This window comes from Protopterus annectens, chromosome 3.part1, assembly GCF_019279795.1.
Source record: "Protopterus annectens isolate FY-2018-M chromosome 3.part1, PAN1.0, whole genome shotgun sequence".
NCBI lineage: Eukaryota > Metazoa > Chordata > Ceratodontiformes > Protopteridae > Protopterus > Protopterus annectens.
Window position 1 is genome coordinate 1,085,321,721 of NC_056732.1, and position 23,842 is coordinate 1,085,345,562.

The 23,842-nt window shown below is 41.2% G+C and overlaps 1 protein-coding gene across 1 annotated transcript in view; it reads left to right on the plus strand.

The window, feature by feature from the left end:
• Positions 1–23,842, plus strand: part of STAU2 (staufen double-stranded RNA binding protein 2) — a 3,898,627-nt gene that overhangs the window by 3,218,210 nt on the left and 656,575 nt on the right. Inside the window, exon 14 of the mRNA XM_044067226.1 lies at positions 3,549–3,662. Coding sequence (XP_043923161.1) covers positions 3,549–3,662 — 114 coding nt within the window. The remainder of the gene's footprint in view (positions 1–3,548; positions 3,663–23,842) is intronic.

Sequence of the window (23,842 nt, forward strand, 5' to 3'; positions counted from 1 at the left end):
TGGTTGAGGGGAACTGGTTGTCTCATAGGCTAGGTACTTTTTCCTAATTTAGTATGTAAGCTAGACTTTCCACTGTGTGATACCTTAAACCTCTTCTATCAGAGGCAACATGGGATATATGCAAATTACCCTTTAAAGCTATCAGGTGTTTCAGCTAAATGGCAATTTTGAATGTCCAAGACTTTTCCTCATACATAAAGAAAACATTTAAATTAATCTTTGCTATATTCTTAACTATATCTAAATGAAATTACTGTACCATAGTTAATTTACTTACAGCAAGGCAAGTGTAGAGGTGGTGATGAGTAGATGTTCTTGTTAGGTCAAAAACAAGATACAAAATGGCCAGGCTCTCTCTGAGAGAGTTCTTAAATTAATATGAAATATTACTGCTGGGTTAGCTTGGATGACATCACTTTTTGTCACCTGACTTCAGTTTCCAAGCTAAACTCCTTTTATCAGAAACTAACAGAATTGAACATTTCTGTGTGAAAAATACATATCCTTCAGATGTTTGCTCAGAGTTGTGCAGCTTCTAGAAAGTCATAAAGCAATAAACACTTCTGCATCCCAACCTAATAATTACTTCTCTTCCAAGGTAATACAGAAACTTCTAGTTCTAGACATTGTGTCTGCTACACTGAAACTGAGAGATACCTTTTATAGAATAATTGCAAAGTAATTGTTTCAACTTATTTTCCTGGAGTTTTGCAAGTTAACCTTTTATGTCCCAGTTTCTACTAATAAAACATACACAGTTACACAATTACAGTAGTTTAGAAACATTTCTATTCTAAGCCAGCAGGGCTTGCTGTGGTTACATTTAACTCAGTACATAATAGGTTCATAGGTAGGTACTAGGCTATCGGCCCAAGGGCCTACACAAGCCTAGCCAACAAGGTTCCCTGGCTTACGCCACCCAAGAAAGTTATTTTCCTGTGCCAATGACGAGCAGAGACACAGAAGTGATCCCCGGGGTGTATTTCCTATTTCCCATCCACTCATCAAGATTTTTCTTGAAGAGTGCTAATGAAGAACTTTGCTTATACATGTTTATACATAACATACAGTTCTGTATAAATCGTATTGCTATTTCCAAATAACATAGAATTATTTACAGAATTCCAGATAGCTGGATTGGCAAGATTTCCTTTTGTGACAAAAATCTCCTACCTATCTAGTTACACAATTTAGAGGAGACAGTACTTAACGCAAGTGCCACTACAGAAGTATGTGTGGCTGCTGTTTTAAATTTGTAGAGTGTTGTAGTCCTTATTTGCATAAGTATATCTTGAAAATTAATGGACTTAGTATTAGACACATATATTTTAAGAGTAATAATTATGTAGATCAAAGCTGATAAGGTCTGCTTGGTTAACAGTGGTGTTGGCGGACAGAATTCTTCTGCAGTGCTACCACAGTAACACACTTCCTGCTAGGCTTATATTTCTGAAGTGGATACTTGGTTTATTGTTAGTGTACTTACAAGGTTGCTGAATTCTGTCATTTGTACTTCCCTTCCTAGAATCCCTCTGGAGAGGTTGATGATATTACAGAGGATACATAGATACTGCCACTGTTTTTGAAACACACCAGAAATTGTCACCTAGTTTTGTTTTCTTCAGTAACCAACATACTTACATGCATAGTTTTCCGTGCAGATTAGATTTAATAATTCCTCCTGACATCCAGGCCAGGTCATGACAACCTCTAATTCCATTCTGCAGAATGAAACTACATTAATAGCAGCCAAGGTCTCATTGCATATACAGTACACTGTCAGTTAACCAGAACTCAAGCAACCAGAAAAAAATCGAGGAAATACAGTACAATGTTCATGTGTTGCAGTTTCTGTCCCGTCCCCCCCGCAGAAACATACCTTACGTTTTTAGAGTTTTAGAGTTTCAAAAAGGTAGATAGGAATAAATTCCCTCTCTCCCCAACATAAAACAAGTCAAACCAAACAAATACTATATGGTACAATATTAATTAGGCCTATTTTAATAGTAACTCTCAAGCAATCATAAACTATGGTTATCTGGCATCTACCAATCCCCATGGGTGCCGGTTAACCAAGAGTTTATTATAACAGTTTTGTCTCCCATTTCTCTGCATTGTTTCATTTTCTTATAAATGAAAATGTGCTTGTATATTATTTTGTTTCCTGCCTAAGTATTAAATGAGGATCTTTCACTGTATAGTGCTCATAGTTACTGTCTTGCATATGAGCCTTTACCTTGTTTACAGCTTTAGCCCTTTGCTTAGTTAACAGATTTCTTCTTCCAGCTTGCATCATTAACGTTTTTATTATTTTGATTACCTGGGAAATATGTTATCTTACATTCATACCTCTCGACCTTTTAGAGCAAGAAATCTGGACAAAGCCTAAAATAATAGGGGGTCAAAGTCCCAAAAATAGGGCAATGTTGTAAATATTGCTCTTATAAACATAGATTAGATTTTGTGGAGGCTGAAAAAGGAATGTAAATGTAAGAACAGTAAGTCCACTGGGAGTTTTAGTGTTGCAATCTAATGTACTGGGATCATAGGCTACAAGTGTAAAATTTTAACAGGGGAATTCAGAAACCCACCAAAATGATCTCTGCAACCTCTCGTTAACTGTTAAGTAATGTGTTGATCCTGATAAGTTTGTCTTACACTTTGTATGCATTTGTTTGCATTTAATTTTTTTTCCTTATTTTGACATTAGCTATAGATTACAGCCAGTGTTTGACAACAGATCTTTCCCATTATGCTTGTGCTTTCTGCCGGTAGTGTAGTTTTCTTGGCTGGGAGAGATCAAAGAAAAGTGCTACCCTGTTTCCTGTTTGCCTGAGAACATGAATCCATTTAAAATGCTTGTTACCGAGTGTAATAGTCCTTGGTAAATTAGAGAGTATTCTTGTTGATTTTGTAGAGGCAGGGTGTGGGTGCCATGTATGTCAGTTAAACTGTCAGTTGTCTTTAGTTATTAGGTCTGGTTTATATCATTTTAAACTTCTCTATCAAGGAGTCATCAACCATTTAGCATCTCAGCAAGCTTATGGGCACAATTATGGTGCACGCAATTTTGAGGAGGGTTAGTATTTCAGTTTAAAGAATAAAATGTATGTCTCTTACACTGTTTAATTAGTCTGCAGTGGCATTGTCAGTACAGTTCATAGTCTCAAATGTCAGGCTTTTTACTGCATTTAAAGCTGTGGAATTAATTCTGAAGCACACCATCTGTCATTATTAACTTGCCATCACATATTAGTTCTTAATGGTACTCTGTTATATTTTATTTCAAACTTTTCGTCCTGTGTTTAGTTTTGGAATTATATAAGATCCCAGATCTCATTTTCAAGATTCCAGTTTCGGTCTGAAGTTATTCTTGAGATAAAACCAATTTGGCTTAAAATTTGGATACTGACTGCATCTGTCACTTAATAGCTCAGAGCATTCAAATTATCATAAACTTCTACAGCTGTGTCCATATTAAATATAGAAAAAGCCCAAAGAATTATTTTGAGATGGTTGTTATATTAAACAGTTCCATGCTTTTCTAGGTGCAGTACAATATCAAACAGAATGGCAATGAGTACATGACCTATCTAGCACTGTCACCTGTGCAGATGACATTCCATGGCATTGGAAGCTCCATAGAAGCTAGCCATGACCAGGTACTAATTTGTTTTTCTGTTTGTTTGGGACTGTTTTCTCTTTTTTCATTTTTTTCCCAACTGTTTCTGAAGAAGTAGATCATACTACTAGTTTCAAGTGATGCAGTTTGCAGCAGCATTTATTCACCCCACATTCTTGCCATTGTCTACTGTTTGCATATTACAGTTGCAGAAATCATTTCAGTTTGTATCATCACTGCTGTGGTATTATTACCTTATTAAAAGCTTCAGTGTCTGAAGGTTAATGATTTTTTGCCATAGTAAGCTTGTGTTAGTCAACCTGGCTAACCAACACTGTCATTGTTTTACCCAGTATATCTGATTATGTCATTTTTCCTTCTTTGACTGACATTACTATTACTGCTGTCCCTTTTGACTATGTTAGAGCATGACTAAAGGATTGACAAGACTGTCAAACTAGCAGACTGGTGCTAGCTTGTTTAACTTTCCTCCCTCTATCACAGAGGGGTTATGCTGGTCCATTGGTGGTGCCCTGTAGGTAAAGTTCTTTTTCATTCAAAAAAAACCTTTGCTTCCAGTTTTTCTCTTTACTGCTCGTATCTTGATGTGTCAAAGCACAATCTTTCCCTAGCTGTGGTCAGTATGTAGTGGATATATTTATTGGTTTTATTAGTATGCAGTGGATATATTTATTGGTTTTATTTCAACAGAGCCTACTAGGACTTTTATAGTGAGAATTTGTCCTTCACTCATCTGGTGGTAATAAGACATCTAATGTGAGAGCAGATAGCCCTGGGAAGAAAGCAAACTAATCTTCACCCTAGCACATATATATTGTTCACTGTAGTTTTCAGAGCAACACTATCCTTATCCTGCTATATCTAATGTGCTGGTAATTACAGTAATGTTTTTCAGGTATGGCTGCTTGACCACATGTTCACTGAATTTTGAAACCTGTCCCATCTTTATCTTGTGGTGTGTGAAGTGCTCCCATTGGGTTCCAGCCCACCCCCAGGTATTTGGCTACATATTGTGAATCTGCCTAAGTCACTAAAATGGCAGTTCATCTGCTGCTAGTATGGAAAGGCTTCACTTAGGCTTATTAATAGGTGAAGAGGTTGTCCTAGTTTCCCCTTAGTTGTCAAAAATAAATACATAAATAAATAACAAGGAAATACTGATTTTACACAGTAATTGGTATGGGTTATGCAGAAGATGCATGCTGGTTTATATTTACGTACAAAAACACTGTTGTTATTTGTTGTATTTCCTGTTTTGAAAGGTGAAATATCTTTTATTATGTTTTACATTAAAATTTTTAGTCTTTCAGCAAAGAACCAGTGCCACTTTCTTTGGGCAGAAGCACAAGTGTAATTTGTTTTGTGTTCTGGTTCTGACCCTTTAAATTAATTTTCTGAGACAAACTCAGTTCATGTGCAGCTTCATTATGTGTTTGCTGATCACAAATTCTTAGAAGTGGTGTTCCAATGCAAGGTAAATTTAAACAACAAATGTTTTTATTAGTATTGAATTAATTGCTGTCAAATTTCCAACAGATTGCATCAGTTTTATGATGGCATATAGAGTGTTGAATGGTTGGTCATTGTATGTTGTCACTGATGCGTGAAACAAGTTGTTTAAATCATAAAAGTGTGAGCATAACAGGATCTTTTATACTGACCTTCAACATTTTTTCGTCTTTTATAACCTTTTTCTAATGTAAAACTGGCAGTGTGAATGCCAACATTTTTGTTGTTCTAGAGACATATTTATTCTGTTTATGCTGACTTTTGCATTGTGTAGTATACAGTGTTATACTTTGTAGGATAGGGTAACATTTGAGTAATGTGGCTGGCACAGTGGTGCAGTAGTTAACTTTGATGCCTTTCAGTGCTTGGTTGTCTTGTGTAGTTCCTGACTCAGGTACCTTCTCTGCAGTCTGCCCATGCCCCATGGCCATGTTTTTTTTTCTGTTGGCTGTGGTTTCCTCCTGGATTCCAACGACATGCAAATAGGTGAAATGACAGTGTTCTAAGGCCACCCATAGGAGTACAAAAGAGTTTTGTGAATCCCTTAAGGGACTGGTGTCATGCCTAGAATTTGTTTTCTGCCGTATGTCCATTGCTTAGTGAGATAAACTCTGGCTCCTGTGCAAGCCTGAAAAGGATAAATAAGTTTCTAAAAAAAATGAATGAGACTGTAACATAGTGATGTTTAGTTAATAAAATGCAGAGTAATCACCTTGTTTATTACTTCCTGCTGTGGCCTCTTATTAACTTTTTGTTGGTCTCTCATCATAGGCTCTGTCTGGAATAGATGGTATACTTAATGCTGTTATAGTGGTAGAGAGCGAAAGAGTCCTGACTGCAACCCATTTGCCACGGTTCAGTTAGTGAGCCCAGCACTTGAGCAGTCAGCATTGGGGGAGGATGGGAAATTTAGTGGTACTTCACTGTCTTGCCTATCCTGGAGGGCAGGGTAGGACACAGGATGAGAGCCCTCAGTAACAAGACAGAGAGTATCGATCCTAGCTTAAACAACACTGGGATGCAAACGCAGTCGTACACTAACAGACATTTTCAGTCTTAATGGCCTTGTATCATTGCATGTAATTTATGAGTTAAACAATCTCTATGTAAACTAGTATGATACTGCACTGGGCTGCTCAGTATTCTCTTTGAATATGTGATAAATATCAGAGCAAGTCCAGGGAGTCGGGTGGCTCTCTGCATCTGAGATGAAGTTGAGGCTCCAGTATCAGTTGATTGTAAGCTGCGTAGGGGCCAGAAAGTATGTAAAAAATATGATTTACTTAATCTTTTAAATTAACAATTAAATGTACTAAAAATTCCAGTAGCCTGATTTTCTTGTTGTTCAAATTTTACTTCCAGCATTGTTTATTACATAGAACTACATTATTTTCATTTGCTGCTTAAAACATGCTGCATTTAACCACTTCCTTAGAAAACTGCATCTTATTTTATGTCTTTCTGTATTTTCTGATTGCTTTCTCATGCATAAGGATTTCTCATGTCAGCCTTTTTAAGTGCACTAATGCTGGCCACATCTTTGGCCTGAGATACTGTATGCTAGCAGCAACACCACATTTTCATTGTGTCGCTCACTGTTGCACTAGGTCTTATTACTAGGCATTTGTAACAAAAGTCCCAACGTCTGGCCCTGGAATGTTAGTGCTTAGTATAAAGCAGGCATCTGCCCCCACCATCTTTATATTTGTTTTGCTGCTAGTGAGATTCACATACTCATTTTGTAGCAGCATTGCGAGTCCTGTATTTCTGTCCTTCTTCAGAGTGAAATACAAATACATAGCCTGTTAGGGAAAATTTACTTTATTTTGTTAAGTTGTTTATCTGTGGGCTAGATTATTTTTGTGGTCTTGAGGTATGTCCACTCCAGAAAGAACTAACAGATTTGCCTGTGGTAGAGAGATTCCGCATAAGGAGTACTATTCTAAGTGTATCTTTTGAGAATTCCAAACATGACATCCCTATTTGTGATATTTTCCAAGGCTTTATTAGTAAGATGATGTGGACAAGAGAGGGTTCCAGTTAGGACTGTCTTGAAAGAAAGACTGTTGAGGCTTTGTCCCATACTGTGTCACGTCTTCAAATATCAGACTGCCTGTCACAAATGTCTCTCCATAGAAAGAAGACATGACAATGACAAAAAGGAAAGAGGGAACATTTCTTCAGTTTGCAAAGCTACCTCTTAGGCTTAAGGATGCCAGATGTGATGTGGCACTTTTGCAGCCAAGGTCCAGGCATTGCCCCATCAGAGTCTACTGGCCATTTCAAATCAGCCATATCTTTCCAAGCCAAAGGCCTTCTGTGGGAGGTTGGTTTGTATTCCCCTGTGTAGGCATCTGACTCTGATGCCCATTTTTCTGAGAGAGAGAGATGGAGAAAGAGGATGGAACTCTTTGTTGCTTATGTGGAAAGATATTCACAGCCAGAAGATAGATTTTAGAATTGCCTTTCCACAGACTCTGTCCTCTGAGGCCATTCCCAAGATCAGATATCCAAGTATAGGATTTGGAGTTGTGCTACCTAGCCAAATACTCTGATTGCACTTACCATCTTCTCAGGCCTTTTCCCAGGAATGAGTCAACATGGCCCAGGGCTTCCTTCAGTTCATACAAAATTTTTAGCCAGCTGTGAGCCACCCATCAGTGGCTGGAGTCCCCTCTCTCTATTAAAAGAACGAGGGATTACTTTCCACAGAGGGACTGAGATGCTAATGTAGTGAGGCAGAAGCTCTGCCTTTTGCTTCACAGATGTCTTCTCCCCTGAGGTTTCACACAGACATTGAAGACATCAAATCCTCTGCTTCTCCCACAGAGAACATATAATTTAGTGGTATTTTATGCAGATTGAAAGATCATTTTAAATTGGACACAAATAAGGCCTTTGATACTAATCCACTCTTCAGGGCCTTAGAAATTTTTTCCCTTGCTTTCTGCTTGCAATCAGACTCCCAGCTTCTTGCCACAAAAAGGTGACTGGTGCTGTAGGGTCAAGGACTCTCTCAAATTTTTATGTAAGGATCCTGCATAATGACACAGCAATGTCATCTCTGGATCTAGAGAAGAGACCCGGACTGCTTCCAGCCACTAATACCCTTTCCAGGGACAGAGGGAGAAGAGAGTAGGTTTCTTAACTGTTCTGGGAAGAATGTATACATGACTGTCATCCCAGTCTTCAAGGCTCTCAGTTGTCAGACCCACATGATTAAATATCTGAGTGAGTCCCTCAGACAGTTTTTGACAAAGACAGGGAAGGTGACTGAAGAGGTCCAAAAGGCAAAACTCCTTCAACTTACCCAACCAAGAAAACATCCATTTAAATGTGGCTTTGATGCTGTGGCTGTAGCATCAGGAGCAGCAACCACAGAGTAATAAAAACTAGACAGCACAGTGGTGCAGTGGTTACAGTGTTGCCTCACATCAAGAGGTTCTCCGGTTTGATACTTGGCTGGAGTTCCTTCTGCGTGGTGTCTGCTTGTCCTCTCTGCATTCATGTGGGCTTCCTCCAGGTGTTCCAGTTTCCTCCTGTATTACAAAGACATGCACCTGGAGCATTTCTCCCTGGGTCTCCGCTGATACTTAGCTTAGTTCCAAGTCGGACTTTCCAGGTAAACAAATGTAAAGTATATAAATAAATAAAAAGTAATGCTTGTATTAGGATTTATTCTCTGCTAGAGAATGTCAGTGTGCAGCTTCTAAATACCTCACTGGCTTATGACCCCGCTGTTTGAGCCCCTTGCAGCAGAAGTGTTTTAGAGACTGGAGGAATAGGGAAAGAGTAGCCTTTTAGGCAGTTATTTCAATCCTGTTTTCCCAGATTTGACAGGAATTATCCTCCAAAAGCTGGTCCTGCTATCACTGCAAAGGCAAACGTTGACAGGTAAATCACAGAAAAAGTGAATATAAGACAGAATTTCAGGGAGACCAGAAGGGGTAAACCTCAGGGAACTCACAGCCATGACTCTTCCATGCCCCCCTCTCCCCTTCCCCTTTACCTCCACCCTCGCAATGCTATCATCCTTCAGTCCCCATTCTAATAGCAGTCAGAGTAGGTATCTAGTTGGCATTTAAAAAAATGGAAAACATCAGCCAAGACAAATGGTTCCTACTAATAGTAACCCATGGTTTCAGATTACATTTCCTGTCAAAACCACCCATACCACAAGATCAAAAAGACTTACTACTTCCTCTTGAGTAAGAATTGCTTCTTCAAAGGATGAGAGAACCAGGCCCCAAAAAAGACAAGAACAAGGGGTTCTGTTCAAGAATTTTGTAATGTCCTAAAAGGAGGGGACTTGGAGGCCCATAATGGATTTGTACAAGTTAAATACCTTTCTGAATGTTTCAGAATTCACGATTATAACAGTGCAGACCCTTCTGCCACTCCTTTATCCTTGCACTGTGATTATAGCCCTAGATCTCAAAGATGGTTACCCACTATTCCTATCCACATGGATCACAGATGGTTTATATGATTCAGAAGCAAAGCCTGCATTATCAGTTTTCTTCTTTGCTATTTATTTAACTGTTGCTTCCAAGGTTCTTACAAAATGCCTGGCTTCAGTAACTGCATGTTACAGAAACATGAGCATCTAATCGGCAGTTTACAGTAGACTGTTTCCAGTCCTTGAAGTTCTCCATCAGTGTACCCAAGTCAAACCTGTTACATTCCAGAAGAGTGATCTTTCTGGGGACCTTTTTGAATACCACTACCCAGAGGGCCTTTTTACAAGAAGACAAAGTAGAAGCTTTAGCACAGTATTTTCTGAACATCTCTCACAGAAGATCGATTATAACCAAGGAGTTCTTAAAGGCACTAGAGTACATGGGGACTGCTATTCTGATAGTATGTTTAGCCAGATTGCATGTGAAAAAGCTTTAGTAATACCTTTGGAATGCTTGGAATCAGCACTGCCAGTTCCTGAAGGAGAAGATCATCATTCTACACTGTATAAAGAAAGAAATAAAAGCTGGACCATACAAGCAAGTCTGAAAATAGAGTTTCCTTCAGACAGCATCTCCCAGACCAGATCTTGATCACAGATGACTTAGACATGACCTACGGAGATCACTAAAGTGGGCTTGAGGTCCAAGGAAAGTGGAATGATTTCCAGAGAAAGCCACACAGTATCATAAAAGAAATGTTGGCATTTATCCAGACTCTAAAGGCATTCAAACCAGTCTGGCAAAAGGGCATGCTTCAGGAGATCACAGACAGCACAGCTGCAATGTGGTACATAAGTGAGCAGCAGGAGTTCTGGGTCATACTCCATGTACAGGTTAGCTGTGATTGCCCGAAAAATTGCTGTAGACACAAATATGAACTTAAAAGAGGTCTACTTTCTCTCTCATGTAAAATTGTTGTCAGACCACATGAGCAAGTCACACAGGCAGATCCCAGCAAGTGGTCGTAACATGGCATGTGCTTCTAGACGTGGTCCACTGATAGGGGGTCCAGAGATTGACCTCCTTTCTGCTGTGGGCAACAAACATTTGAGGACGTTCTGCTCCATGACACCACACAAAGAAACTTGGGCAGTGGATACCTTCTGCTTCAGCTGGGTAAGACTCATTCTGTATGCATTCTCTGTGATCACCAATCTCTTTAGGTAAGTCAGAAGAAAAATGGACGGGCAGATGTTTTACTGATAACACACTTTTGACATAGGTAGCATTGGTTCTCCATTTTCTTGGCAGTGAACAGGGGGAAACCAGTCTCACTGCATCTGTGAGTGCACCTCTTTACTCATAATATCCAAAGCTGAGGACCCTGAAGCTTGCAACATGAATGAAATATGACTGTCCATATCATCAGGCAGTAGTTATCAGAGTATGTACTTAACATTATGAGGTAAACTAGGAAGTCTGCTGCAAGGAAATGTTACCTAGCCAAATGGAAAATAATCTCCCAGTGGTGCCAAAAAGGAATCAAGACAGTTTCTCAGCCTCAGTTTCTGTGATTCTGCATATGGCTTATCTGCTCAAGACAGTCCTGTCATTTGCCTCAGTGCCATCTCAGCATGCATAGTATAGGTCCTCCACTAACATCTCTATTACAGGCCAGACAACTCCTGAAGGTGATTGTACATCTGAGACCACTTCCAAAGAAATTGCTTCTCTATGGGCTCTGAGCATTGTATTGGAAAAGCTTAGGCAGACACCATTTGAACCAGCAGTAATATCCCTTTTAATTGTCTCTGACTTGAAAGACAGCCCTCCTAGCCATTACAGTCTGGAGGATTTTAGAATTACAGGTGGTAATTTGAAAAGAGTCCTTTTTTTCCTCCAGACAGTCAGCCTAAGGATATATGCTTCCTTTATTCCTAAAGTAGTGATGCGGTGGTGGTGCTACGGTAGCGTTGTTGCCTCACAGTAAGACGTTGTCCTGTTCGATTCTCAGCTAGAGCATCTTCTGTGTGGAGACATGCGTGAATGGGCGTACCTTCGTTGAAGGTTGTGTGTCAGGGCCGGCAACTCGGCACGTAAAAATCTACTGCCAATCATTAGCGGACCGGAGTTCCGCTGTGGCGACCCCTAACCGGGAAAAGCTGAAAGACACAACAAGTGATAGAATTTACCTTAAATTAGGCCATACAGCTGTCAGTTTGTTTTCCAAATACTCAAAACAAGGGAGTAAGAATTTTGCATACTTTGGGTGAGCACAGACAACTGAGGCAGTAATTCAATGGGAGAAAAATTAGAGACCCACAGACCACCTTTTTTTTGTCTTTTGCAACCAGAATGGAAGAAAAGATGGTTTTCAGACAAATCATTTGTAAATAGCTATCTTGCCATATTTCTTTCTCATGTTTAGCTCATGCAAAAAAAAAAAAATAGAAGGGTAAATCATATTTCATACAATCAAAAGCACAGCAAGTATTGCACCCTTTCCCAGGAGAGTAAGTACACAGCCCATTATAGAAGCTGCTACCTGGTACTCAGTCCACACCTTCTCAAAACATTACAGACTGGACTTTGCCTTTAGATTTGGATGGGTTTTGCCACGGCCATCTTTTTGGGCTTCTGAAACACATCACATAATATCCAGCTGCCACTCATCTCTCCTGAGCTTTGGGAATTTTCCTTACAAAAAGTATTATTACATATTGATCCATATGATGAACATAATGCACTGATAGTAGATGTTTTGAGTGGAACTCTGTTGCTGTAAACGTATTCCTCACACCATACTGTCTTGTTCCCTGAGTCTCCGAAAGGCTAAGTTAGGGTACCCCTATATCATTTTTACACTTTCTACTCACAAACTCCCACTTGCTCCCATTTCACAGAACCTCAGGTCTGCTCAGACCTGGATAGGCTGTGAAGCCCAGATTCCTATGGCCTTTTGACCTCCCTGTGTTCTCTTTCATGGGCATGGTGAGATGCATCTTGCTGAAATGTAATCCCTAAGAATTGGATAGGGACTTCATCCCAGTCTGAGCATTGGGCAAAGGATGTGAAGATGGAATAGTTGGACTCCTGTTTCTTACTGGGTGTACCATGAAGTCCCAGGGATGCAGGCATCCATCTTTTTGGGAGAGGAAAGAGTACTAAGCTCTGAAAGTTGGGCTGGGCATTGGACCCTCTGTAGCAGAATTACCAGTAGTAAGTATTACTGTAGCAGTGATCCAGTGGAACGTCTGTTATTATTATAGATGTTCATTGTTTGATCACTGCTGTATTAGCTTTAGCCTCAGCTGCAGATGGGTGACTCTGCTGTGGCCATTTCTGGTTCGTTAGACAATTCATTTATTTCTTTGGCTCCCTCTAGTGTAGTCCTATAGCAACCATAGATCAGGCATTAGAAACATGTTCTGTGGCTGTTGCAGTGCCTTTGGTTTGCAAGGGAAAGCCATGGTTGGAGGATGGAGCAGGAAATACCTCTTTGCTTAACTAGACTGAGATGTCTGTCCCTAGGGGAGGTTTGGCATGTCAAAAGTAGGTCTGCTTCTTTACAAATTCCTATCAGAAAAAGCATTTATATTTGCCTGACTTAAATTCTTTGGATATGAGTGATTTGTTGGGCTTAGGTGTGGCTCTTTATTGTGCCAGTTCCGGTGATATGACTTTAAGACATTGAACAGGAAAGTAATTGTGAAGGAGACAACTTCTGTTTTCTCTTCTTAAGTTTCTGATTCTGACTCTGAGAACAATGTCTTGTGATAGTCCCTTGAAAGGACTTTTTTTTTTCAAAAAACATATCCAGAATTAATCAGTTGTTTCAATGAGAAGATAAGGATCTTCCACTGTCATTTAAGAAGTATGATTTTGTACAGCTGGAATTTCCTTAACCCCCTCCAGTTCCTCCTTCTCATCCATCACCGGCGGATGTATTTATTACAGCCTGAAACTTTCCTGGCGGCCAGCCTGCTACCCCTGCGAAAGAAGATAGATTCTATAATGTTCATCAGTCTTATAAATTTGTATTTTATAACCCCAGATCAGATCCAGCAGTGAATTTCTTGTTAAATCCTGCTGCTGCTAAACATCTGGTGAATGCTAAACCCTGCCTGACAAGGATGGGAAAATATTTGAAAGATTTGGGGAAAAGTTATATTTCCTTTGCAAAACTTATTCTTAGAATTCTTAATTGTCAAGTCACCATGTTAAAATTTATGCTTGCTTCTTTTGAAAGTATTTATTTATTTGTTTGTTTTCCTTTGTTGACCAAGTTTGTCACATTAGGCCTAGTTGCCTCTTTTCAGGGTAGAGCACAAATGGTATTTGTACTATTAAAGTAAATTTAGCTGGGGCATCAGGGAACTTCCTTTGCTCTTTTCTATAGGTGCTGTGTGATATTTTAAATCCACCTGAGCTTATACCAACTCATGCAGATGGGACCTCGGTTCAACTTCTCATCCAAAGGACAAATGAGGAATATCATAGCTTCTTTTCCCTCGTCTGAGGAAAATCATCTTTGTAAAATCGTATTGCTTCTGTGTCTCAAGTGACTAAACACTCTCTGAAGTATGTTTACAATTTAACTGATACCACTTCCAGAGCTGCTGATGCTGGAACTGTTATGTGAAGGTATGCTTGGTTGCATACATAAAAACTTCCCAAGGAGGTTAAAGCTGAAATTTTGAATTCTGCCTTAGACAGAAATGTTTTGAGTCTAATGGGAGAAGGCAGTTGATTCAGCGAGTTTTTCAGAATTTTCAGCTTTCTTGCCTTCAAATTTGTTAAGCATGTTACCTCTGCACCATTTTACAAAAAAAAATAGACAGGCACCATTATTTACTGATAATCAGACTTAAAAAGAAATGGTAAGAGATCTCAAAAAAGGAAGGAGGAGTCCCAAGAAACAAAAACAGCCTAACAAGTCTAAACGAGTTTTCCACAGAATGTCCCCCTCCTTCCGCTCCCAAAACATCTGTGTTTCCATGTTCTTTCCTCTGGAAACAGGTAGTCGCAGACAAATGGATTCTGAGAATGATTCATCAAGGATACAAATGGCAGAGGGACTCTCTCTCTCTCTCTCCTTTTCAGGTAATTCCGCCTCATCCTACAGATCAAACGTTTCCCTCCTGTCATTTAGCATCTGTTAACTCAGGGAGTGATAGAAGCTGTCCATCCTTGTTGGAAAGGCAAAGGCCTTTTTGGTACCAAAGGAAGAACTTTCATGGAGGCCAGTCTTATATCTTTTTCTTTCTAAACCAGTTTGTGAACATTCCAAAGTTCCAAATGTTATCCCTTCATGACCTGTTACCTCTCATTTCCATTTAAGTTTTTTAATGACCCTAACTTTAAAGGAGGCTTATTATCACATTCCTGTAGTACCATATTTCAAATGTTTCTTAAGGTTTTCTATATCTGGATCATACTTTTGGTTCTCTGCATTACATGTCAGGTTATCCACTACTTCATGGGTATTCACAAAGTGTCTAGCTCCATTGATAGTCTTCTGCCAACTGCAAGGTATTCATATTTTTTCCTTATTTAGATCACTTGCTTATCTATGCAGAGTCTTTTTCAAATTGACATGAATCTGATTTCATATGGGTCAGAGATCTTTTTCTCAGACTGGGATTTCAGGAGAACATCCAAATGTCTCGCTTGACTCCTCCTTAAAAGATTGTTTTTCTCTGAGGTGTCTTAGATTCATAAGTAAATACTATGCTAACTGCCCTGAAGGACCATTTTCAGCTTAGCCAATAACTAGAGGTCAGAATCAAACCCTGTACCTTGTGCTTGTAAGACCTTAACCATTATGCCATGACTTTTGTCCAAAACACATGGTCTCCTTCCTTACTCAAGCCAATAACACCTTTTTTCAAGTTTAAATCCATACCTCTTTATGGAGTCCAGAAATTTTGGGGCCAGGCTTTTTTAACTCAGTGACTTGCCAGCTAATAATAGCAAGTATTAGAAAGTGCAAGGAGTTATTAACACAATGACACCTAGGATTGTTAGTCTAGGATGTCCTACAATGGATAAATTAATCTTAGTTTGCCACTTATTATTTATATTTTCATGTTTATGTTCTATTTTAATAATGAAGAGCCATGCATTTTATTGAGGTATATGGTGTGAAACACCAATGTGGGAGACAGGATAATTCACAAAATTGTTGGATCTGATGTTGTCAATTTTCATTAATTCCTCAATATATGGATTCGGATCAGACTCAAACGTTACTCTAGCTCATGGCTACCAACAAACTTTCAAGCTCCTTTCCTTCCCATAATGCACTATGCTTAATGTCCCTCAGATCTCGTTTGCCACTTTTGCGACTAGACGTGTTTGACTACAGCTCTGAGTGAACTTGTTTAGATAAGTGTTATTTCTTTAAAAAATTATCTTTAATTACTATCTCTTGGTAAATCTTTTTCTGTTTGATACTTTTTTTTATACCATAAGAGTTTTTTTGCTACCCCCCCCCCCCTTCTCTTTCATTACCTCTTATACACTTACAGGTATGTTCTCACTATCATTGCTGGTAGGCCTTTCCTACCTTCATTTATCTTTTCCTGATAAGGGGCCTACCTTCATTTATCTTTTCTCGATAAGGGTATTCTTAAAAAAAAAAAAGACTTCTGTTACCTTACTTTTTTTGCTGGCTTTTTTCTTCAGCTTAACTTCAATTCTATTTAGTAGTTACTGTTTGGATAATATAGACTGATAAGTTTTGAGCCTTTCTGTTAACTGCTTGTTAAAAGTTTCTCTCTTAACAATGTCTGATAAAGGCTTCAAGAAATCTGGGCACAAAATGCCATTTTCAAATGTCCACTCTGTGTGTGTACTGCTTAAGGTCTGACCACCTAGATCAGGAATGTGACCTTTCCAGTGAGTTCAACCCAAAAGCCTTAACAGAAAAATGAAACAAATTAATATTGAAAGGTTTACTGCCAACTCTTTTCTCTCAGGCCATTGCTGGAGTTCATTCATCCAAGGCAAAATCCAAGAACCCTTCAAAAAGGTCCAGATATTCAGATTCCACGTCTTCAACTTCATCTAAACTGAAGAAAAAGAAAAAAAAATTCTGATCCAAGATCTCCTGGGATCCGACCAGCCTCGAATTCCATCAGATATCTGGCAAGTCCTACCTCCAATCTGACAAAACACACTATGGATCCAAAGTCCCTGGATCCTAAGCCACTGACTCATACTGTGTGTTCAACCGGTGTGGATCCGGTACCATCTAGGGTGCCTTCCCCCTTTCTTGAGCAGCAACCTAAGCCCCCTTCAGTGGTGTCTTCTCTTTCCTGCAGAAGGCTCATGGAGGCAGATGTGGAAAGGATGATGAGGAGATTTATCACAGATCAATTTCAGAAGGGAGTCCTCAAGCTTCTTACCCCCTTGGGTCAGGAACACCATCCATCGACTGCTCCCAACAACAACACCTCCTCCTCTGACGCAACCTGTGGTGTTAGAGTCCTCGGATCCGAGAGTTCCAGGCCTTTCTCTGTTGGATCTGAAGAGAACATTGTCTTCAGATCCGGCTGATGTTCATCTTGTTTCACTGTTGCAGTCATTACACTTGGGTTATCCGCCGGCAGGCTACCCGCAGTCGGCCCGAGTTCCAAAGTCTTGGTCCGGCATTGGTTGCTGTTGCCTCTTCCCTGATGTCAGTGCACCAGGGATATAAAAGATGCAACTGACGCCATTTTCTTCAGTCTTTCTTGCCGCGTGGTGCCCGAAGCAAAAGCAGTTCGCAAGTGCCGGTCGGCCAACTCCTGAGATTTTCGAAATTGAGTTTCAGAACCGAAGTCTTCAATAAAGCTAAGTACCCCGTTGGGGAAACTTTTTCTTGCTCCAGACTGATGTCAGTAAAAGTTAATAATTGTATTTCTTGTGGGAAGCAAATACCTCATAAGGACTTTCACTCTTACTGTATTCCTTGCCTAGGCCCTGACTACGACGTTACTAGTTGTCGGTTTTGTGGTAGAGTCAATAAACACACTATTAAGTGTCGGTTTGATTTTGCTTTACATTATTTTGGCTGAAGGTTTAATTACATTAAGCCGTCGGAACAACCGACGACCGGAATTTATAAAAAATGCAAAGACAAAGAAAAGGACAGGCATCCGAGGTCCAAAACCGATGACGAAGCCTCTTCTAGGCCAGTCGCCGGTTCTCAGTGAGGCGCTTTCGCAGCCCCTGACACCCGCTACCTCAGAGCCACAGACCCTATCCGACAGCCACGTGGAGACACTGAGGCCTGTGGATACAGAAGGTATTGGGCCTATGGAAACTATTCCCTCAGATGGGACCGGAGCCACTGAGCAGGCATCGGCTTCTGAGGGTGTTTTCAGACCTTCACAGCTTACAATTAAGCCCACTACAGCAGCCAAGGCAAAGTTAAAATCACCATTAAAGACAAAGAAACAAGTACAGCATTCTACTGAACAGTCAACCATGCCAAAGAAACAGATGCTTAAAATGGCCGAAGACCTAATTACTTTAATCAGGGGTTCCCATCCCCTCCTGACAAAAGGCCTAGGCAAGACACTGACTGATTCCTCTGACCAGGTTTCTATTTCCTCTGATTCCTCTTCTGACCAGGGATACTCTCTCCCTCCCTATGAGGACTCTGATGCAGAAGAGTGTATACCTTCAACCTCTCTGCATGAGGATTATTCTTTTGGGGAAACCCTGCACACCATGAGAGAGCATTTCCATTGGGAGAGCCAGGATTACTCAGAATCCAAGAAAAGGCCCAGAGACTTTCTTTTATTGCCTCAGCACAGGCCCTTGGCTATTCCCCCTGTGCTTGATATTGTTGATGATGTTTTTTCTGAATCCAGTTTGACTCCTGATTCTTTACCCCCTGCACCAGTCATGCCAGACAGGTACTGCAGGGTCCCTGAATCTCACAAATTTCTTTACAAAAACCCTGCTGCAGATTCAGAAACAATTTCTCAGGGTCCTAAAGGGATTAAGGCTTCCACTGCCAAAAATCCTGTCCCCTCGGATAGAGATTCCAGAGCTCTGGACAGATGGGGGAAAAAAGTTTACACTTCTGCTACTTTAGCTGTAAAGGCTTTAAATTGCCAGTTTCACATGCTTAAATATCAACAGTATCTCATGTCATTGCTAAAGCAGAAAATGGTTTCAATCTCAAAGTCCTAACAGCAAGGAAATGCAGGATTTATTGCATGCAGCTGAACAAGTGGGAAAGCATACTTTGCAATGTGGTTTTGATTCATTAGAGTCTTCTTGTAGAGCCGCAGTCACAGGCTCTGTTATTCGAAGGCATGCTTGGTTGAAAGAACAAAGTTTACCTGACCATGTTAAAATTAAATTGTTGGATGCTCCACTACAGCACGATACTTTGTTTGGTGTTAAGGCAGAAGAGGTGTTCAAGAAAATGGAGGATAAAGCAAAATCAATGCAGACAGTAAAGGATTTCTTACAGGGTCAACCACCCAGGTTTAGCAGAAACTGGCCTTCAAAACATTGGTCCTTTCTAGTGTCAGACAGGCCACAAAGAGGTAGATACAGACACCCAAGAGGCAGATCTCAGCCCCAAGGCTCCTACAGACCTAAACAATGGGGTGCTTCACCCCTCAAAGGAGGGGAAGACAAATCACAACCTTATAGGAAACAGTCCCAATGACTTCCCTCTACAGATGCCAAGCACTTACCTTTTGGCAGCACCCCTAAGGGGAAAGCTAGCACTTTTATCAAAAAATTGGCACACAATCACCCAGGACAAATGGGTACTGAATATTGTTTGTCACGGTTATAGGTTCCACTTTCACACACTTCCAAAATCAAGAGGTATGCCAGACCTGCCACAGAACCAATGGGCAGAGGCGCAAATATAAATTGCTGCTCTCATGGACATGGGGGCTATTCAAAGAGTACCACAGCAAGAACAGGGCCAAGGATTTTACTCAAGACTTTTCTGAGTACCCAGAAAGGACAAAGCCTGGAGACCAATACTGGACCTGTCAATCCTAAATACTTTCCTGGATGTTCCAAAGTTCAAAATGTTAACACTACAGCAGCTTCTACCCATGCTGGGCAAGAAGGCTTGGCTAGTTACTTTGGACCTCAAGGAGGCATACCTGCATGTCCCATTCAGACAAACTTGCAGAAGATACCTCAGATTCATAGCAGGCTCAATGCATTACCAATTTTCTACACTGCCTTTTGGCTTATCTACTGTGCCCAGGGTCTTCACAAAATGCCTGGCACCAGTAATTGCATTTTGCAGACAAAAAGGATTTCAGATATATCCCTACTTGGACAACTGCCTTATTCAAGCAGAGAGCAAGGACATTCTACTAAAGCATCTGGCGTTTGTAAAAAGATTACTAATTTGCCTAGGGTACACAGTAAACGAAAAGAAATCAAAACGTGTGCCCTTTCAAGAGAATATTCCTGGGTGCAAGCTTAAATACAACTGCCCAGATGGCTTATCTCACGCCAGACAAACAAAGGCAACTGACTCAATACTTTCAACTGATGGCAACAAAGACCCAGCTCCCTACAAGAAAAATTCTGCAGGCCCTGGGCTTCATGGCATCCTGCATTCTACTAACTCCATATGCGATTGCATATGAGAAAACTACAATGGTATCTAAAATTGCGGTGGTGGTGCTGCGGTAGCGTTGTCGCCTCACAGTAAGACGTTGTCCCGTTCGGTTCTCAGCTAGAGCGTCTTCTGTGTGGAGGCATACATGAATAGGGCGTGCCTTCGTTGAAGGTTGTGCGTCAGGGCTTGTAACCCGGTACATAAAAATCCACTACCAAACATTAGCAGACCGGAGTTCTGCTGTGGCGACCCCTAACCTTTAAAAGCCGAAAGACACAAACAAACAATGGTATCTAAAAAGTGTTTGGACTCAACATTGTCACAGCCTGGAGACAATCATAACCTTAATTCCTTGCCTACAACAGGAGTTTCGATGGTGATCCCAGGCCTGTCACCACAACAAGGGACAGCCTTTCACACTACCCACAGCCAGGCAGACAATAACAACGGATGCATCGGATTATGCCTGGGGAGCACATATGGCAGGCAAATGTATTCAGGGCACGTGGCTCAAGGATCAAATGCATCTTCACATCAATCAGAAAGAGATGCTAGCAGTACAGAATGCCCTGACAGCTTTCAAGGGCCTACTACATCCAGGACAACTACTAATAAAGATGGACAATACCACAGTTATGTGGTACATAAACAAGCAAGGGGGCACACATTCCTACCCCCTATGCAGGCAAGCCATGACCTTGTGGAACACAGCACTAACCTACCAGTACACCTGCAGGCACAATTCCTGCCAGGAACAAAAAATACACTGGCAGACGAACTAAGCAGAAATCTCTTGGACCCTCACGTATGGAAATTAAATCCACAGGTATTCAGCACGATAACAAAGAAATGGGGACCCCCAGACATAGATCTTTTTGCCTCCCCTCACAACTGCTAACTACAGAAATTCTGCACAAGAACTTATCACTCTCAAGCATGGAAAGTGGATGCTCTATCATTCAGCTGGAAAGCTCTGACAGTCTATGCCTTCCCACCAATGGCTCTTCTTACCAAAGTGCTCCGAAAAGTCAGACAAGAAAGGCCATAAATGATACTGATTGCCCCAGACTGGCCACGCAAGCACTGGTACCCAATCCTAAAGAGCTTGTCTCAGGGCCCAGCTTGGTCTTTACCTCAAATTTCTCATCTTCTGACTCAACAAAACAATCAGAATCTGCACAGTCAACTCAGAACCTTAAATCTGGCAGCATGGCAGATAATATAGCCACTTTGACTGCACCTCTCTCTAAAGCTGTTACGGATGTCATTTTAGAAGCCAGGAGGCCCAGCACTAGGAAATCTTATGCAGAAAAATGGAAGAGATTCTGTGCCTGGAACCAGGCACAAGGACTCAACCCATTTGTTCCAAATATACCTCAGATTTTACAATACCTAACTGAGATGCTGGACAAAGGCCTATCTTTCTCATCAATTAAAATCCACGCCTCTGCCATTCCAGCTCATTACAATATGGAACCTCCTATTTTTTCACATCCTCTTCTAAGACAGTACCTCAGAGGGGCAAAACATAAGACCCCCAAGGAGAGCACCAGTACCAACTTGGGATCTCAATTTTGTTTTAGAAAAACTCACACTGCCTCCTTTTGAACCTGCCAGCACAGCTGATATAAAATTCTTATCATGGAAAACTGCTCTGCTCCTAACAATAACTTCAGCAAGAAGGGTATCAGAGTTACAGGCATTAATGGCTGTGGAACCTTTCATCATTTTTCACCAGGACAGGGTTTCTCGCAGGACAAACCCAACATTCATGCCAAAAGTAGTTTCCAATATGGCCCTGAACCAAACCATTCATTTACCAACTTTCTACCCAAATCCCCAGAATAAAGGGGAGAGACTTCTGCACGCTTTGGATATACACAGACAGCTACGATTCTACTTGGACAAAGCAAAAGCTTTCAGAAAAATTGAGCAACTGTTTGTAGCCTATGCTGCAGGATCACAAGGAAAACCTATCACAAAGCAGACAATTTCAATATGGATAGGACACTGCATCCACTTCTGTTATGCACAACATGGCAAATTAGTGCCTAAGGTCATTAGGCCACATTCTACCAGAGCAGCAGCCACTTCAGCAGCCTTTCTCAGAGGAGTACCAACCAAAGACATTTTAGAAGCTGCAACCTGGAGCTCAATGCACACTTTCACCAAGCACTACCACTTACCTCTCTACTCTAAATCCAGAGCAGGCTTTGCCACTGCAGTCCTGCAGGGCCTGGTAGCCTCTCCAAATCCAATTTAGACCCAGCCGCCAAACCTCAGCTTTGGGATTCAACCCAAGTGTAATGACTGCAACAGTGAAACACGATGAACATAGTACAGTTGTGTACCTACCATAAATGTAGATGTTCAAGTGTATTCACTGTTGCAGTCCAGGTTACCCACCCACCATCCCCCTTTTCATTGCTGGGTCTTCTCTGTACTTCTCAACTCTATACAACATATGTGTTGTATTTGCTTGTAGATGAAGGAAATGTTTATATTACTACATTCATGCTTTTTGGCATAATTTTATTTTTCCAGCCTTCCTGTCTGGGGGCACCTGACATCTGGGGCAAGAAAAACTGAAGAAAATGGCATTGGTTGCATCTTTTATACCCCTGGTGCACTGACGTCAGGGAAGAGGCGACAGCAACCGACGCCGGACCAGGACTTTGGAACTCGGGCTGCCGGCGGATAACCCAAGTGTAATGACTGCAACAGTGAATACACTTGAACATCTACATTTATGGTAGGTACACAACTGTACTTTACTCTGAGTGCACCAGCTCTGACTTCTTCAGATCTGGATGACTCTCGGAGCCGGAGCTTCTGGGTCAGATCCAGGGGGATAAGATAGATTCTGAGTTTTTTTGGAGGTGTCTCTTCCTCTCAGAGCTTCTGCATTGGACAGCTTAGCTCCGGCTTCCACCTTGGGCAGACAGCTATTAGAGTGGAGGGTGGCTGGCCAAAAACTAATTTTTCTTGACTTCATTGGCTTCCTTCTGTCTGTAACAGTCTGCTTTCAAGGTTGTGAAGAGGGTTTTCCTCTGCTTTGGCAGGTCAGGCGGATCCTTCCTCCTCAGATACACCATCAACATCTCTCCTGACTTTACACAGTGATCCTCAGCATTCTACATCACTGGGACAGCCAACCTGGAGCTCCCTGGCCACCCTACTGGCTATTATCATCTCTTCTGATACTTCTCTGGATCATCCCACTGATGAAGTCCCTAGAAAGAGGATGTGCAAGAGGAGGAACTTGGGACTCCCCCCAGGAGTCCATCACCGAGGATGCTGACTTTGATGAGGGAGAAGTGTCTCCCAATTCACCATCAGATGTCATCTCATTCTTGAGATCCTTAAACAGAAGGGTGGTAGGTCTGCCCAAAACCCAGCTCCTGAAGAGTCAGTATTTCTGGAAGCTTTCGGGACTGGCCCGGCTACCTCCTGGGTCACTTTCCCCACTGATGAACTTTTTGATTTGGTTTCTTAGGTGGGCGTGGAAGGAACATGATATGATTGAGCTGATCCCAAGAGACCAGACAGGATTCTGGCTCCACCAGTAGGAAGAGAACATTGGAGTAAGGGAGTGTATTGGTTGATTCAATGTTCATGGTTGCAGCTACAAAGAAGGAACTCGCAGAGCAGAGTTCCACTGTTCATCCCTCTAATAGAGAATCCAGGGCACTG